Source organism: Podarcis vaucheri (genome assembly GCF_965113315.1).
Source record: "Podarcis vaucheri genome assembly, chromosome: 14".
Lineage (NCBI taxonomy): Eukaryota > Metazoa > Chordata > Lepidosauria > Squamata > Lacertidae > Podarcis > Podarcis vaucheri.
In genome coordinates, this window is record NC_138752.1 from 14135297 (window position 1) to 14154358 (window position 19062).

The 19062-nt window shown below is 40.7% G+C and overlaps 1 protein-coding gene across 1 annotated transcript; it reads left to right on the forward strand.

Moving 5' to 3' along the window:
• Nucleotides 1-2214: 2214 nt before the first annotated feature.
• DUT (deoxyuridine triphosphatase) lies at nt 2215-12147 on the forward strand. Its single transcript, XM_082198894.1, has 6 exons — nt 2215-3667; nt 5374-5465; nt 7173-7217; nt 9754-9828; nt 11694-11764; nt 12006-12147. Exons 1-6 carry the CDS (start codon nt 3507-3509, stop codon nt 12060-12062), a joined length of 501 nt encoding a protein of 166 aa, XP_082055020.1. The 5' UTR covers nt 2215-3506; the 3' UTR covers nt 12063-12147.
• Nucleotides 12148-19062: the final 6915 nt, after the last annotated feature.

Consider the following 19062-nt stretch of genomic DNA (forward strand, 5'->3'; position numbering starts at 1 on the left):
ACTGGGATACCTTGGGCCAGTCACAGCCTCCCAGCCTAAGCTACCTCCCAGGGTTGTTGTGAGGAGGAAACAGGAAGGAAGAAAACTATGTATAGCTCCTTGGAAGAAAGGTGGGGTTGCAATGCAATGCGATGCAATGAATAAATGGTGACAGGTGACTAATAAATGGTGGATTACATATTGAAATTCCATGATTTTGTTTCATTGACATTTCTAAGAATCTGGGTTGGCAGGAGAGCGAAATCCGATCACAATGTTAGAAGCTCATCACGCAGTCGAAACAGGTTTTTATTTTATTTATTGTGCTTCTATGCCACTTTTCATTAAAATGAATCTCAAAGTGGCTTACAAGCAATAAATAACAATAGCATAATAAAACATAACAAAACGTCACAAATACAGTATACATTATATAAAATAACAAATAACAGTGTTTTTTTGTATTGTACTTTATTAACAAAGCAGCAACTAAAAAAATAAGCTAATCACTACTTTTCCTTTTGACAAAGTAATAATAATAAATAAATAAATGTGCACCCCACCACCAAGACCATTCCACGGTAACTATCCAACCTCCAAAATTTCAACACCTCTTGCAATAGTTTGGTCCCTTTCCGTTTCAACAGTACAAATTCTACAAATACCTTCCGTATCTCCTCAAAATCATTTCTCCTGCATATCTAACCTTTTCCCATCATGATGAATAAATGTTAATTTATCATTAACAGCTATGTCCCACACCTCTTCACACAATTCTTCCATCACTATTACAGCAAGTCATGATTAACAAATCCATACGGAATTTAATATCTATAAAGCAGCATATGAACAACATTAACAAAATAGCAACTAAAAAACCACCTTAGCGCCTTCAAGTTCACACACGCACCCCAGCCTTCCTAAAACCTCGGCCCTCCAGGTGTTTTTGGCCTACAACTCCCATGATCCCTAGCTAGCAGGACCAGTGGCCAGGGATGATGGGAATTGTAGTCTCAAAACATCTGGAGGGCCGAGGTTGAGGAAGCCTGCTTTACACCATGACTCATAACCTTTCACTAAAAGAGCAAAATCAAAAGGTATGGGGTGGGGCAGAGCACACAACAGCAAGGGCTGATGGGAAATGTAGTCCAAAGAACCCATAGCCCTCTGGCGGCGGGTTGAGGGGTTGCATGAATAAAGCAACGCTTCTTGCCGTGCTCGGCTGAGGCAGGTGACGCCACGGCTGGGTCAGCGGTGAAGCCCGAACGCGGGCCTGCAGGCGACGGCCATGGCCGGGCGCTTCCTCCGGCTGCTCTTCAGGAGCAAGTAAGGAGCGGGGCGGGAGAAGGGAAAGAGTCAGGAGGTGTCGCCCAAAGCGAAAGAAAGGGCGCCGCCGCCGCCATTATTCCCTCTCGGGAGGACGGGGTCGACCAGCCGAACCCGCAGGGGCGAAACGCCCCTTTCCCCCTCTCCTTTTGGGGAAATTGGTTTCTCCCACCAAGGAGCGCCCTCAGCCTTGGGGACCGTACTAACTAGGCATGGAAGGGGGGGGGGAGAAGAGATAAGCCTGGGAAAAGTAGGGGGGGAGTGTGCAAGGTGTACATTTCATTTCATTTCGACCCTTGTTCTCCACCCCCAAAAAACCCAAGTCATTGCTCCCTAAATAAACTCAGAAACGAGTTTGCGCTAGAAATCTATTAGTCTTGCTATATTTCTCCTGGTTGCAAAATTAGGAATGTAGGAAGAAAAAGCTCCCCATTACAAACAATGAGGAGTTGTGTGAGTTTTATAGCGTAGCTGAAATAACTGGGCAGCAGCATGTGACTTCCCCCAGCCAACCATTTCATAACTGCATTGCAATTTTGCTTCCCACTATTTTCTCCGAAGGAAGCCCAAGGTGGCGTTAAATAGTTCTCTTCCCCCTTCCTCGTTGAACCCTCCACAACAACTCTGTGAGGCAGGTTAGGTTGAGAAGCAGCGGCTGGCCCAGCCAGAAAAGGCTGGGCCTTGCAGCAACGCATCTTGTAAAGGTAAAGGGACCCCTGACCATTAGGTCCAGTCGTGGCCGACTCTGGGGTTGCGGTGCTCATCTCGCTTTATTGGCCGAGGGAGCCGGCGTACAGCTTCCGGGTCATGTGGCCAGCATGACGAAGCCGCTTCTGGCAAACCAGAGCAGCGCACGGAAACGCCGTTTACCTTCCCACTGGAGTGGTACCTATTTATCTACTTGCACTTTGATGTGCTTTCGAACTGCTAGGTTGGCAGAAGCAGGGACCGAACAACGGGAGCTCACCCCGTTGCGGGGATTCAAACCGCCGACCTTCTGATCGGCAAGCCCTGGGCTCTATGGGTTAACCCACAGTGCCACCCGCGTCCCTAACGCATCTTTTACCCATGTAAAAACACACAGAGAAGAGCCCTGCTGGATGAGGCCAAAGGCCCATGATATTCTAGCCCATTATCCTGGGATCGCAGCAGCCAACCAGATGGCATTCCTGCAAGTGGGGTGTGAGCGCAAACAGTATCTGACCCCCAGGGAGGGCATACTTTAAAAAAAAATTTAGTGCATTCATTGATATCCAAACTAGCCTCAAGTCGTGCAAGGTGGTTCAGCTGCCTTCTCCCCATTTTATCCGGTAGGTTGGGTTAGGTCAGCTGAGTAGAGATTAGAAACTGCCGCCCCCATCTCCCTGATCTTAAGCCAGCACTCTAACCACTGCACCACACTGGCCAATGGACTTCTACTTGGAAATAAGTACCATCGAGTTAAGTGGAGACTTCCTCCGATGTAAAATGTGCATAGGCTTACTAACTCGGGTCTTCTTTCTTATGGCGGTGGGCTTTTTTAAAAACAATAGTTTTAAACGAATATATTTATTTGACCTGATTCTAATAATCAAATCTCACCCCCTCCCCAATATGGAGCTGCTTTTTTGCGGAAGGGGGGAGATCACAGAACTGTAGAGTTGGAAGGGATTCCTAAGAGTCATCCAGTCCAACCCCTTTGCAGTGTAGGAATCTCAACATGCTGCCATCCAATTCGAAACCATACCGGACTCTGCTTAACTTTTGCAAACGTGTTGGCAGTTTTTTTATTGCTGGTGGAGGGCAGGCTGCTATCTCGTCACAATTCCGCTAGAACTGAGGGTTTCTCCATTCATTTTTCTAATTTGGGCAGCTCCCGCTTTATCCAGGAGAAAAGGATGAATGGAAGTGGGTTGGTTCCTGTACGAACTCGGAAAGTCGTTATGCGGAGGGTAGCTTGGGCTCCTCTACATTCCCCCCCCCTCCATATCTCTTGCCTCTAAAACAAGAGTGACTGGCGGCACATCCTTTCCCCTCATTCGCCCCGCCCCCCTCGCGCGCCCATTGGTGCTTGGGTTGAAATTTTCGCGCGCGAGAGGGAGGCGGTTAGGAGAAAAGCGCGGGCTTTTCTTCTTCATTCTCCTCAGGATTAACCGCCTCTCCTTATCTCCGTTTCTCCCGCCTTTTTGTGTGTCTCTCTCTCTCTCTTTCGCGCGCCCAACATGCCTTGTTCTGAAGCGGACCTCGCCTCTTCCCCCAGCAAGAGGCCAAAGGTCTCCGCCTGCGAGGCTCCCGGCGAGAAACTCCGCTTCTCCAAGCTGTCGGAAAACGCGTCCGCTCCTTCCAAGGGCTCCTCCCGGGCTGCGGGCTATGACTTGTACAGGTGAGGAGGGAGAGGGCTTTGGCTCACCGCCGCCGCTAAACAATGGCAATATATAAACAATGGCTATATATATATATATATATATATATATATATATATATATATGTAGAGAGAGAGAGAGTTCGAATCCTGCTTGCTTCTCGGAGTGGTTTAGCAATATAAAAAATATAGTGCTCGAATCCTGCTTGCTTCTCAGCGGTTTAACAATATAAAGAAATATATAGTGCTGGAATTCTGCTTGCTTCTCGGAGTCCTTTACCAATGTATAAATCGAGAGTGAGTTCGAATCCTGCTTGCTCCTCAGAATGGTTTAACAATATTTTTTTAAAAATAGTGCTTTAATCCTGCTTGCTCCTCAGAGCGGTTCAGCAATATAAAATATATAGTGCTAGAATCCCGCCTGCTTCTCAGAGTGATTTAACAGTATTTTTTTAAAAAAATAAATAAATAGTGTTTGAATCTTGCTTGCTTCTCAGTGTTTTAACAATCCTGGAAAGAGCCTTTTTCACTTTTAAGATCAAGGTGGAGAGAGAGAGAGAGTTGCCACAACCCATTTATCAAGGTTAGGAGTCGGTGCATTCAGCCCCACACCTGCTATTTGTGTCTTGGACTGGGTGAATTAGTGGTGGATCAGGCTAAAGCAGCCCTGTATAGGGAAGCTTTTAAATGTTTGTTTTGGTATATGCTGGAAGCTGCCCAGAGTGGCTGGGTCAACTTAGCCAGATGGGCAGCGGGGAAATAATAAAATTATTATTTTATTAAAAATTTATTTGGTTTTTCAAATTAAAATTTTACAATGATATATCAGACAAATCATAAAAACAAGATTCCAAGGAATCTCCTGGGCTTCCACCCTTCCCTTTGTGCGTCCTATTATTAATCATTTCCTCCTGCATCTTTTATGATGATCCACATCTTTTACATCTCCATTGTGTCCAGAATTCACCCTTAAACTACAAGAGATATTCCAATCCTACTAACAATTTCACAAGTAGGGGTTTTTCAAATGAAACAAATCCCATCCCTGAATTCCTAGAATTTTGGCTAAATTGCTTCTTTCTCCTGCAGTCATTAGCTATGGGTCTGTCACAAAAAGATACTTATTATTTAACTGTATTGTTTTGCATTTCCTCACAGTGGTGCTTAAGGTGGCTAATAGCTGGGAGGTCTCCGCACCAACCCCGTAATTCAGGCACTTATCAAAACCTGCCTGAGAGACACGGGGTCATATAGCGCAAAGTGACTTCATTTTCATGTGCCAGGAGGCAGGCTTTAGTGCAAAACAGTAGCGTTGAGCACCCTTTTAGATTGCTAACCTGGTCTCACTATCTTTATACTGCAATTATCTAGGACAATTTTAGTCTTCAATTTATTTTAATTTTTATTTGCACTCAGGACCTATCCTTATCTCCACCTTCCACCATGCAACCCAATCGGAAATGTTTACAGCCCGTACAATTCCTTGTTTTTCAGAGCTAGAGTGACCAGATGGAAAATACCTTGATGTATAAAAGGGAATTTTGACACATGTGATTCATCACATTCTGGGGCCAAATGGCAGAGGAAGGCCATTCCCTTCAGGCATTGTGAGCTCCCAGAGCACCTGGCTGGTTATGCCTAGAAATTGAATGCTGGTCTGATGGTCATGCTTAACAAGGCAATTGGTATTTCTTCTGGTAATAACATAAATTTGCTTGCTTTTCTAGTGCATATGACATTGAAATCCCAGCTTCAGGGAAGGCTGTAGTGAAAACGGACATTCAGATTGCCCTTCCTTCTGGATGTTATGGTCGAGTAGGTAAGTTGCAAAACAGAAAGCTTCTAATCTTGCAAATTGCTTCTTAAGACCATTCTCCTGAGAACTATGGAACAAGAATGTAAATTCTCTAAGTATTTCCTGGAAATGATCTGCAAAACCTGCAGGAGTACATTAGTTCTATAGTCCCTTGTGTTGAATTACCATATTTTTCCGTTTATAAGATGCCCCATGTATAAGACTCCCCCTATTTTGGGGGACTCAGATTTAAGAACATGGGGGAAGAGGTATCCGTGTATAAGACCCCCTAATTTTTGACATTGTTTTTCAGGAAACACCCTAGTCTTATACACGGAAAAATAAGGTACTTGTGGGCTTGTAGCCTAGGGTAACTTTTTAGTAGCATCTCTTAAAGCTTTATTTAGCAGCCATATTAATAAATTGATTTATGTAAAACTAAATTTGGAACACCTTAATTTTTATATATCTGAAGCCTGGGTTGTTTTTTTTTTTTTGTTGTTGTTTTGTTTGCATTTGGAAATCTGATAATTATGCAAATACCACCCATAAAATCCAGTCCTTAAATTTATTGGGTCTGCAAATACAATTTTCTCTTTGGAAATCAGTTAAAGACTTCTTGTCCAGTTACATAAGTGGTGAATTGTGATAGCACCATGATCACTATTTCTAGCTGGTCCAACAATGCTTATCTCTTGCCAGGGTCCAGACCTCTACTTAAGATTAAATCCAGGGTTGCCTCCCTTATTGGTTCCATGTTATTAACAGATCAGGGTTTTGGGATGTGATTCTGTAAAACATTTCAGTGGGCATTTAGCTTCAATAAATGAAAGCAAACTTAGTGTGTGTTTCCTTTTGTAGTTGTCCTGAGCTTAGTACCAGCACAGAAGTGAACTCATTTGAGTTGCAACTTGCTTCAACACATCATTTGTATTCCAGTCCTTCAAGAATTTTTGTATATGCTTAACGTCCTTGTATGATTGCAGTACCTTTTTGCTTATATAAAATGAGTAATAAACCTACACTGATGGGCTAAAATGTTTTTTCCCCAACTTAACTGAAAAGGATTGCAACATACTGAAGAATGTACTGTAGCGGTTTTGTCAAGCAATGTAGGTTTCTACTGAAGTTGGGAATAACCACACCAGATACCATAACGCTGAACAAGAAGTGTGGATAGAGCGTTCCTTCTTAATCCTGGCTACCTTAACCAAGTTACCCATGTCCATATGTGTCACTTAATAATGCTCACTAGTGTGAGTGCAGCCATGCAAACAATTATTCTAATTGCAAGACAGCTCTCTTATTAAAGCCATTTTAGAAGAAGAGGAGTTTGGATTTGATATCCCGCCTTTCACTCCCTTTAAGGAGTCTCAAAGTGGGTCCTCCCCCACAACAAACACTCTGTGAGGTAAGTGGGGCTGAGAGACTTCAAAGAAGTGTGACTAGCCCAAGGTCACCCAGCAGCTGCATGTGGAGGAGCGGAGACGCAAACCCGGTTCCCCAGATTACGAGACTACCGCTCTTAACCACTATACCACACTGGCTCTCTTTGTGTTTTATTTTATTGCTGAAAGAAACTATATAATGCTGTTAATTGAAACATTCTAGAAATATTTGTGAAATGTGAAACTATTAGTATTGAACAACTTGCCATGGAGGTACATTTTACAAAAAAATGTAGTTTTGATTTTTTGTTTTTAAAAACTATTTTCCTTTCTTTTTGTTTAGCTCCTCGCTCTGGTTTAGCCGCAAACCATTTCATAGATGTTGGCGGTAAGTCACTTGTTTCTTACACTTTTTAGCACTTGATGGCTTTATCATATACCAGTATATGATAGTAGAAACATATATTATTGAAATTGACAGCTGGGTTCACAAGCAGTTGAGACATCTAATATGGCTAATTTGTAGATGGAATAAATCAGACCTCTATCCTAGGTGTTTGCATCCTCAGTCAAATGAGGTTTAGCTTCATGCTACTTTGCAGGAATAGAAGTTTGCTTCATAAAACCTTTAACTGGCTTGTTCTAATATTATTTCCACCGCTGCTGCAACTGCCACTCAACACAAGCCTTCAACAAACTACTTTAGCTGTTTCAGTAGAGCATGAAATTAACATGGGTTTGACATTTACGCTTCTATGTGTACTGTAACCCTAGATTCATAGCTTTAGTTGCAAAATACTGCAAAATCTCATTACTGTGGTGATTTTTAGGTAGTCCCTGAAGCATATACTCTCATGAGGCTATGAGGTGCCCAAAGACCCTGAGGCATGTTTTACTTCATAACATTTTCAACTTAAAGGAAGCACATGTTATATGCAACATTTGTGTCTTGGGTATAACGAAATGGAGAGAATTTAGTGCTGAATTACGAGGGGACCACGTGGAGTTGAGGTGGGAAATACACTTTATGCTACATACCCACATCTAACTAGGCCCCATTTTGACCATTCCATTTGCATATCTTTGTCATTGCAATAACTTCACTGGTGGGAGATCCTTCAAAATTCTGTTTTCCTCAGCAAAACTTTTAAAACTGCCAGTAATAATATGCAAACTCTGATAAAGAGTTTGCTTAGGAAATAGAGTACCAGATGCTGTGTCTAGAGAGGAATATAGATCTGGATAAGTAAAGTTGTTTATTTAAGACATCAGTTTAGTTTCTAGAAAATATCCTACTTAGTACTTACTTGAATAGTTCATTAGTGTTACTTCAGGCACACATTGAATATTTGGAATAGCTGGTTCTTGTTATATGTAGTCTTTGCAGTTGAATAAATTAACATACCGTAATTCCAGAGAACTCTTCTAACTTATTTTAAATGCATACAAATTAAGAATAAATTTTGAATGCTAGTTTAAACATTACAATTGAGTTTGACTATCTCCTGCTTTTTGTTTTGCTCCTGTATTAAAATCTTGGAAAATTCCTTATGCATATGAATAGTTGAAGGTTATTGTAATTCTGAAAAAGCCATTATGGAAGTTTCCATAATCTGCATGTGTGTGCTTTTGGAATGAAGGATTTCAACAAAATGTATATTGTTAATCTGGCAGGGAGAGTACAGATTTTCATTTTATTGCTTAATATTCTTGACACCCACAATGAACTACCGCGGGTTGCACGTTTTCGGGTTACGGACTGCGCTGAACTCGGAAGTACCGGAACGGGTTACTTCCAGGTTTTGGCGCATGCGCAGAAGCACCAAATCACGTCGTGTGCGCAGACGTGACGGGTTGTGAACGTGCCTCCCGCATGGATCACGTTCGCAACCCAAGGTTCCACTATATCTGTATTCTGTTACATGGTTTTATTTGGTTTGCTGTTAAATTCCTTGAGCAGCCCAGTATTATCTACTTTAGCTGCTTTGACACAAGTAGAGGGAAATAGGAAAGAGTTGTCTACTTGTTCTGAACTTCCCTTGCTGTAGCTTTTGCTAATTTGTATTAATACAGTCGTACCTCCGTTTACGTAACCCTCTGGTTATGTAAACTTAGGGATGCACGCAAGGGAAACCCGCAAGTATTTTACTGGGTTTCGCTGCATGTGCAGAAGCGGTCCTCAGGTTGCGGAAACCTCAGGATCTGACCGGACCTTCAGAACGGATCCTGTCTGCAACTGGAGGTACCACTGTACAGTACTGAGAAGACAAGGCTGTTTATGTAAGAACTGCCAGCAGTGGCTCCCTTCACGCCCCTCTTTAAAGTAAAATTGTAACAATTCTACACTATAAATGGCCTTTATGACCATTTGAAACTAACTGCAAGCTTGAGACTGGAGTTTTGATATTGAACCAGTACTGTTGTATTAAACCTGGTTAAAGAAAGAATACTTTATTAAACTGGAAACAAGTTATCCGGCCTGAACTCTTCCCTTCACATTCTATTGTGGTTTGTAATTTGGCATTAAGCAATAATTGCCTGTTTTGGGTGTAACATAAAACAGTGGTTTAAAGCAGGTGGGAAACCTGCGCCCTCCAGATGTTGGAAGACTGCAACTCATGATCTTTGGTGGAAGTTGGAGTCCAGCAACATCTGGAGAGCCTGATTTAAAGAGACTTGGCCTTGAAGCATCAAAGCTAGCCAACAAGGATGAAGGTAAGCATGCAGACCCAGTGCCCTTTCTTGTCTTGAGCCATAAATGTTACATCTGAACTAGCCCACTTCAGTGTGATACAGGTTGCATCCAAATCAGTTTCTTATTTCAATATTCAGGTGTTCCTAGCAGTCAAGTAAAATGTGGAATTCCTTAATAAATGTATAATGAAAAGCTACTTTCTTACATTACCTGATGTTATATATTACAGCTGGGGTTATTGATGAGGATTACAGAGGAAATGTTGGTGTTGTACTATTTAACTTTGGAAAGGAACCTTTTAAAGGTAAGAATTAAACTTTGAAGTGTAGATATCCACCTGAACTTTGTAGTTTTTTAAAAAAGCTTTCTCTTTTATTGTGTCCTTTTTAGAAACATGTAAACATTCCAGTCCTCAATATGAAAGATCTAATGTAGTTTAAAACTTTGAGCTGGTTGCGGCCCTTGGTGATTCATTTACAAAAGGAGTTTCAATATGCTAGGGTTGTGTAGTTAGCCTGGTCTGTATTTTAGAGGATGACCATTCTTCCTGGAGTTTAAGAAGCATCTCCAAGGGAAAGTAAATAGCAGAACCTCTCTACAGTATTGCTTTGTGTTTTCAGGTTCAGTAGTCCTCTTGCTACAGCTAGCGATGTGAGGTGAGAATATCCTCTGCTAGAATATTCTAGAGAATATTTTCTGCTAGAAAATTCTCCAGAGAATATTCTCCACAAACTGTAAATTCTAATGTAAGAACCAGTTTTACAACCCACATTTAAAAGACATAGTAAATAATAAGTCAAGCTGTGATATTGCCAGTGTAAGTAATGAATAGTAATTTTTTTGATCCAGTTACATTACTGGGGATTGTGTCATTCACCATTGGAAGTTCTGAGATGTGAACTACAGAAAACAATTTTATTTTAGTTTTAAAAATGCTATTCATTTAATTTGATGAGCAGTTTAATTCGTATGTATTTCAAGTATATGTAATAGCCCTTTTTCTATTTTGGTTTGACCTTATTCTTAGCAATTCTGTACCCTTGGCCATACAGTGTTTTGTTTTGTTTTGTTTTGTTTTGTTTTGTTTTGTTTTTCCAGAAAGTAGCTTTAATGCTTTATACAGTACCTAGGCCTATACAATTATGCGTAACTGCATGTGAGGTGGTCTTGATTTAAACAGTTGAGGTCTCTTTATTTTTATTTTTTGAAGAATGTGAATTCACTGTATTGCCCCATTGAATAAAAGTATAGATAGTTTTTGATTGCCATCTGAACAAGTTTATCCATGACTAAACATGTATATTAACAAATGAAAATTCTCTAATATTCTCATTCATTGAGAATATTCTCCAAAAGATTATTCTCAATAATTTAACATCACTAGCTACAGCAGCAAATGACTGCTCCAGATGTTATTAAAAATATTAGAGTTTGTGGTGAAACAAAACTCCACTTCAATAATACATCTAGTTAAATACTTAATCAGAATAATACATAGTGATGTATTAAATTGAAGTTGGATCACCAAACTTTGAAGATGAATGAAGACTGTACCGAGGTACCCGAGTGGTACCTCGGGTTAGATACGCTTCAGGTTACATACGCTTCAGGTTACAGACTCCGCTAACCCAGAAATAGTACCTCAGGTTAAGAACTTTGCTTCAGGATGAGAACAGAAATCATGCTCCGGCGGCAGCAGGAGGCCCATTAGCTAAAGTGGTGCTTCAGGTTAAGAACAGTTTCAGGTTAAGAATGGAACTCCGGAATGAATTAAGTACTTAACCCGAGGTACCACTGTAATGGATTCAAGACATGGTCTGATGGAACAGGATGCAGGCAGCATTGCTAAGCAAATTTAGGTCTAGTCAGTGATTGGGAGGACTGAATGAGGGTAGACTGGTTTTAAATCAGACTGGTTTTAAATCACGTTTTCTTCTAAAATTAATAGTTGGTTCACGCAGACATGCTAACTGGCTGTATAGCTGTTAGAACATTGGTTTACAACCGTAGTGGCGGCTAATTCAAAACTTTTGATTACGTAGCTCACATGTACTGAGTTAATATATATGCTTAGTAAGGAGCCATAGAATTGCAGGATAATTTATACTGTAGTGTTCTTAAAGTGTTGATACTATGAATTCTTAAACCCTTTTTCCTTTGGCTTTGAAGTTAAAAAGGGGGACAGGATTGCCCAGCTGATCTGTGAGCGCATCTACTATCCTGAGCTTGAAGAAGTCCAGGTAAGGAACTTCAAATACTTTGTATCTACAGCTGATTTATTCTTTTTAAAAGGAAGGAGAGGAATTAAATCCTGCTTGCTACTGAATTATACTTTAGCACAAGAGTTTGTCATTCACTATCCACTGCATTTTTTTAATTTTGTACCTAAACATGAAATATATTGTGGTGGTCACATGATTTTCAAAATTATAGAACAAGAGACAATGACTTTGAGAAATTAATCACATATCTATCTTTTAGGTTTTGGATGAAACAGAACGTGGCTCAGGAGGTTTTGGATCAACTGGCCAGAAATAAGGATAGCTGTTACTTGTAGTAAATGATTTCATTTCCCTTGTTTTTGTATAGAGCATTTTTGTATAAATAAAACTTTTTTTTTGTAGACTTGCTTTCTGTTCATACAGAGTTGCTGAAGTTACAACCATTATTCAAGGAAAATAACTTGAATATGTGTTACAACATACTATTCTCTGCCTACTTATGTTCAGTAGGTGTCAATATCATGCTAGTAGAGAGCAGAGGAATTTTTCAAGTGAAAACTATTAAGGACTGCAAAAGGCACTTGAAGCTCTTCACAGAATTACTTACAAAATATCAGTGAAGTCATAACAAAAAAAAAACAGTTTATAAAATCACACTTAAAATAAAGACTGAAATGAAATCAGCAAGAAGCAAAGAAAATAATAAAATGATCACCTGGCAAACGCCTAGAATATGAACGACTCTATTCTAAAAGCCAACAGTGATGCCACTACATCTAGGGAGGCTATTACGTAATGGGATACCACAACATAAATGGTCCTATTCCTAGGTGCAACAGACCTGATCCATATCTCTCAAACTAATATGCAACACAGAAATTGCTCATCAGATTTTATGCTTCCCACCCAGTTCTTGACTCAAAATGAAATATTGAGAGGAAAATATTTAGGAATTCCTACTATTTATGTCTGAGTCCTTAACTGACCATCTGACTCGCTTTTTGAGAAACGACTATTAAGTGTTTATAATCTGCCTTCACCAATACTTTGTTACTTCTGTCTCAGTAGAAATGAACATTAAGAAAAGAGGCAATATTCAACAATCACAGAATCCATAAAACAATTCGAACAAGCAGATTAACATCTTCATAATGAAATGAAATGAACAAAACACAGCAGTGAGGAGAGCAATTAGAATTTCCACTTAAACCAAATGTCTGTTAAAGAAAACAGGGTATCCAGATGACTTTAGCAACAGTTCCCAACCCCTGTCTCCTCTGGGGTATCCCACTCATGGCCCCTTTCTGTGCCAACAGACTTTCCAACCCACATTTCCAGTTAAAGAAAACTGCCTTTCTCCATATCAGTTGAAGGCCCAAATGCAGACAATTCCAACAAAGAAAAGTGGGAGGCGTCTAAGAGAACCAGTGTGGCTGCATAAGGAGTTTACAGATGAGCTGAGATGTAAGAAGGGCATGTACAAGAAATGGAAGAAAGGGGAAATCACAAAGGAGCAGTATATACGAGTAGCCAGCAGTTGCAGGGTGAAGGTTAGGCTGTATAAAGCTCAGAATGAGTTTAGGCTTGCAAGAGAGGTTAAAAATTAAAGGTTTCTTCGACTATGTCAGAAGCAAGAGGAAGAACAAGCAAATGTTAGGTCTTTGCATGGAGAAGATGGAGAAATGCTGTTGGGAGACAGAGAAGGTGGAACTACTCAACACCTATTTTGCCTCTGTCACCCGAAAGGAAAGTGATGCCCAACCTGGTGATAACCAAATAAATGAAGTAAGGCGGGAGCTGCAGCCCAAGACAGGAAAAGAGGTAGTAAGGGAACATCTAGTTTAAGTGAATTCCAATCTCCAGGACCTGTAAAGGAGCTTGTGAATGTAATCTCAGAGCCTTTTTCTATGATCTTTGAGAATTTTGGAGAACAGGTGAGGTCCCTGCAGACTGGAGGCAGGCAAATGTCCCCATCTTCAAAAAGGGGGGAAAGAAGACCCAGGTACCGACTTGTGAGTTTGACATCAATACCAGGCAATGTGCTAGAACAGATAATTAACCAGAAGAGGATGCTACAATCATGACCTAGTATGGGTTTCTAAAAAATAAGTCAGGCAAATCTCATTCCTTTTTTTTTATGGAGTTACAAGTTTAGTGGATCAGGGGAATGCTGTGGACACAATGTATCTTGATTTCAGTAAGGCTTTTGACAAAGTCCCCCATGATACTCTGGCAAGGAAGCTCGTAAAATGTGGGTTAAATGAGGTAATTTAGGTGGATTTGTGGTTGATTAACTGACCAAACCCAAAGAGTACTCATTAACGGTTCCTAATCCTGGGTAAAAGTGACTAATAGGATGCTGTAGGGTTTTGTCCTGGGCCTGTTGTTCAACATATTCATAAATGACTTGGATTAAGGAATTGAGGGGATTATCAAGTTTGCAGATTATGCTAAACTGGGAGGGGTAACTAATGCCACAGAAGACAGAATCAGAATTCAAAATAACTTAACAGATTGGAGAACTGCCCCCAAGCTAACAAAATGTAATGTTCTGACACAGGCAGGAAGAACCAGATTGAGAATACTTGGCTTACTAACAGTACATGTGAAAAGGATCTAGGGGGTTACATGTTGCAGCAGCAAAAAAAGCTAATGTTATTTAGGTTGCATAAACTAGAAGTATAGTGTCCAGATCATGGGGAGGAAAAGTACCACTCTGTTCTGCCTTGATCAGACCACACCTGGAATACTGTGTCCAGTTCTGGGCACCACAATTTAAGAAGGATGTTGACAAGCTGGAATGTGTGCAGAGAAGGGCAACCAAGATGATTAAGGGTCTGGAAACCAAGCCTTATGAGGAATAGTTTAAGGAGCTAGGTATGTTTAGCCTGGAAAAGAGGAGATATGATACCCATGTTCAGATATGTCAAGGGCTAACACATGGAAGGGGGAACAAGCTTGTTCTGCTCTGGAGGGTAGGACTCAAACCCGTGACTTCAAGTTACGAGAAAGAAGAGTCTGACTAAAACTCAGGAATAACTTTCTGACAGAGCTGTTCAACAAGTCTCCCTTTGGAGGTTGTGGACTCTCCTTGGAGGTTTTTAAGCAGAGGTTGGATGGCCATCTGTCATGGATGATTTAGTTACAGTTCCCGCATTGCAGGGGGTTGGACTAGATGACCCTTGGGTCCCTTCAAACCCAACAACTCTGATTCTCTGAATTAAGACTAGCTGTTGAGCATCATGTACCTTTGTTCAGCTACTGCTAAAGGAAAGCATCTTAAATTATTCCTACCTGATAGACAAAACATTTTGCCTTTATGATTCATGTTTCAAAACCTATTTTAGAAAGTTAGTATTTTGCTGAAGAGAAACTGCAGAACCCATGCCAGGAAGGATCTGGGGAAAATCCATCTACCTCAATGGGAAAGTAATGCTTTCAAGTTCACCTCAAGCTGAACTTTTCCAATATAAACACTGAAGAATTATTAAGCTTTCTAACTGCTCTTGTTTCCCAGTGGCTTCCAAGTGCATCCTGCTTGAACTAGCAGCCTAGCAATATTTTACTTATGTCAGCATTTAATTTTGTCATCCTGAGCCACCACAGTGTAAAGAGTTGAGAAAACAAATCACTTAAAACATGACTTAACTGTAAATATACAAAATATAAACCAACAGATAACGTTGCTTTTTAACCGGCATGGGCAGTCTGAGAATCAAAGGAAACCAAATTGTATACAGCTAGGTCTAATTTCCAATATTACCATCTTTAGCTCAAGCCAATGTGCAAATGATTAACAATGGGGGGGGGTACTGCAGAGGGACAGGTTTATGAACTAGCGTTTTTATTTTAATACATTTTTATCTTGCCTCTCCTCAAAAGAGTCCACAGTGAAATACATGGTTCTCCCTTCCTATAGTGTATCTGACACAACTTTTTATGGGGTAAGACAGTGAAGATTTGAACCTTGGCCTCCCCAGCCCTAGTTTAATACTGGCTGATACCCTTTGTCATAGCATGGCTGTTAAAAGACCTTGCAAGTTCTTCTGCAGTGCTGGTTTACAAAGCTGTCCCTTTGCACCTAAGCTTGATTATACTTGTATAGTTTTCAATACAATACAGTGGCACCTTGGGTTACATGCGCTTCAGGTTACATACACTTAAGGTTAAAGACTCGGCTAACCCAGAAATAGTACCTCGGGGTTAAGAACTTTGCTTCAGGATGAGAACAGAAATCGTGCTCCAGGGGCACGGCAGCAGCAGGAGGCCCCATTAGCTAAAGTGGTGCTTCAGGTTAAGAACAGTTTCAGGTCAAGAATGGACCTCCGGAACGAATTAAGTACTTAACCCGAGGTACCACTGTATGTGTGTGTGTGTGTGTGTGTGTGTATGTAAATTAAGCCATCTCATTCATAACCTGTGTGTATTAATGTAAATTAAGCCATCTCATTCATAACCTGTTCTTTAATCTTAACCATTTTGCCCAATGAATAGATGAATGATTGTGACCCTCCCAGCTGAATGTAGCCCTCTAGTCATGTATGGTGAGCTGCTAGTTGCTGGGCATACTGTTTTTGCATTCCTAAACAGGCAGCAAAAGTAGTAGCAGACTGGGTGTCTCTTCTAGTATAGCAAATGAACCACTAGATGGCACTTTAAGCCCTTTCTTTTAACATTGCACACACTTCTGCAAAGGAATCCCCCGCCCCACCCCCAAAGATCTTTTTGTATGTAATTAATCATTGATAACTCCCAATGGGACTACATTGATGGAAAGCAACATGCAACAATAGTTGAGTGAAAGCTGGCAAAAGCATAATGTCAAGGAGGGGAACAATGCCCATAACTGAAATAAGATTTGAAAGGTTGAGCCTTTTGTACAATCACTTCTGGCACAGGAGAGAAGCCTGTGGGTTCTTTCCCCTGCTGGGTTTCAACACAAATGGAAAATTGCAATGAAGAGAAATGTTACCACCCCACCCCCAGCTTTCAACTGCTTTTCTCCTTTAACTTCTGTGTTGTCATGATATTGAATATGTTCAACCCCTGCACGTTAAACTAATCTACTTACAGAAACATGGCAGAGTTATGAGAATCCTTATGAATATTTCTCAATTTCTGTATTGGCTGGGACTCTTGTAACTACTCAGACAGGTACTTAGTGTCTGCTGTCATTGTGTTTTGGCTTCAGGACAGTTAAATGAGCTTCAGTATTAAGTAAACTTCTATGACCCTGCCAATTTCCTGCCCCGTCAAATATCTCTTCATAAGAATAACAGTGTCCTTTTCTTTGGTTCGAGTTCAGCGTGCTTTTTTTGGCAGACCTGGCATTTTCAACTTGCATACATTTGTGACCTCAAGTGAAACTAAAGTGAATGCTTTGGTTCAGTGTTTCCCAGGTTTTGCTTATTTTTAAAAAAAATGATTGTGGACCATTCAGGTATCTGAAGTAGCAACACAACTATTTCCCCTCGTTACACTATTATACGCTGGTGGAAGTGGTAAGGAAAAGAGAACAGTTTGCTAAATTCTTAAGTCATTGTAATAATGATAATAACGATCATATTATTATGGACACTGTTGATTAGAACAGGGTGTAAAATATTTCATAGCAGAAGTGTAGCTTTCACTCCCCCACCTGGGTATCTCCATTTCTCCAGAGACCCCTCCGTGCTTTAGCGCACAGACCATTCAATTGGCTGCCCTTGCACTGGTCCTCTCGTGGCTTTGTTTTCACTTTGCTAGCAGAGATTGTGCACTTGGGGGCCTCAAGGTGCAAAGTCTATGTGGATGTCCAAATACAAGGCATGGAAAGGTCTGTAGATGAATTAGCCTTCTGGGATGCACCATATTTGGTCTTCCAACAAGCACTTAGTACAGTGGCTTGGTAGAAGACTGGTGTCTACGCTTGCATTTATGAGAAGCCCCCCTACTGTATTTTGCGGCCCCTCTAGCACTAGGAAAATATAATGCATTAGGTTTCTCAATCATTACAGGGTTCACAAAAAATAATTAAGACCTGGATACCTGGATATTTTTATTTAGTCTAGCTGCCTTGTGAAGTGCCTGCTCTGGAATTTTCCCTTGATTCAGGCACATCTGCAGTGGGAAATGGAATTTTTTCAGTGGCCTTGTCCTTTCAGATGGTCATGCAAGACCCATCTGTTTAGAAAGGGGTTTAGTTGAGAATGTGTGCAGTTACCTGGCTACAGTTGACTATTGATGCTACTGTTGTTTGCATTTAAAATTTGTTGATTCATTAGTGTGTTTTTTTCCATTGCTTAATTAGAATTAAAAACAATATACATGAAACAGTTCAAGAATCCTGGAACAGCACGATAAAAATGTCAGCAACTAAATGATCCAGTTAACAACTGAAGCTGGCATGTTTTGAAGTGAAGCAAATGTGTCTCTTGATTGCTGTTGATTGTAGTGAAATTGGACAAAACAAAATATAATGAAAACTGAACAATCATAAAAATCACTTCAGTGGATTCTTCTAACATGAGTATTTTGTGGTTTACAGATTTGTAGCCAGAGTAAAGAAGAAAAAGGAAAGGCTGTCTCTAATTGTGCAAGACAAAATAACCATGTGTCTTAGATGGATGAAAAGCACTTCATTTCCTTTTCAGCCAGTCAGAATCGGCCAATGCACTTTAGACCCTACTGTGCCATCTGTGCTTGGACCATACCTCCACAAACCATTCTTGTGTCAGATTGTAGGGTAGTTTCTGATAATATAGGCATTTACTTCCAAGAAGAAAAAGAGACAGGCCATGGTATGGATCTCACATTTTATTCCTTCACCCCTAGGCCATCTGCCATATCCTCTGAATGGGAGCCAAGTTCTTTATTGTCAAGCAAAAATCAAGATTGCCAACTAGCCGCAATTTCATCATCCTGACTAGATGCCAAACAGAAGGCCATAAAGCCATGGTTCCCTTACTTTTCTGGGCTGCTGCTGCCACCTTGGCTCCATAAACTCACCCCCAGTGCCCCCCACCCTACGAAAAGCGTTATTCAGAATAGCAGTTTGCATGACCCACTAAGAAAGATTAAACAATAACATTCAAAACAGTAACAAGCAATTGAACATTTATTCAAAATCCAATTAAAGCTATTCAACAAAATTGATACACTTGATCCAGTGATACCAACTTCTCAAAGTCTAATAGTCATTTACACCTCCAGCACCCCCTGTTACCCTTGCCTCTAAGTGCTCCACCCTGGTAATTCCACCACCTCCCCATGGGGCAGTACTCCGTGTGTGTGTGTAAGTGTGTAAAAGAGAGTGTGTATGTGTGTTGGAGCAGAAG

Excerpts from the sequence above, each read along its gene's own strand:
- DUT (XM_082198894.1), top strand. The coding sequence starts at position 3,507 with ATGCCTTGTTCTGAAGCGGACCTCGCCTCTTCCCCCAGCAAGAGGCCA. Across the intron at positions 3,668-5,373 it reads GCGGGCTATGACTTGTACAG|TGCATATGACATTGAAATCC; the intron begins GTGAGGAGGGAG and ends TTGCTTTTCTAG. Across the intron at positions 9,829-11,693 it reads TGGAAAGGAACCTTTTAAAG|TTAAAAAGGGGGACAGGATT; the intron begins GTAAGAATTAAA and ends TTGGCTTTGAAG.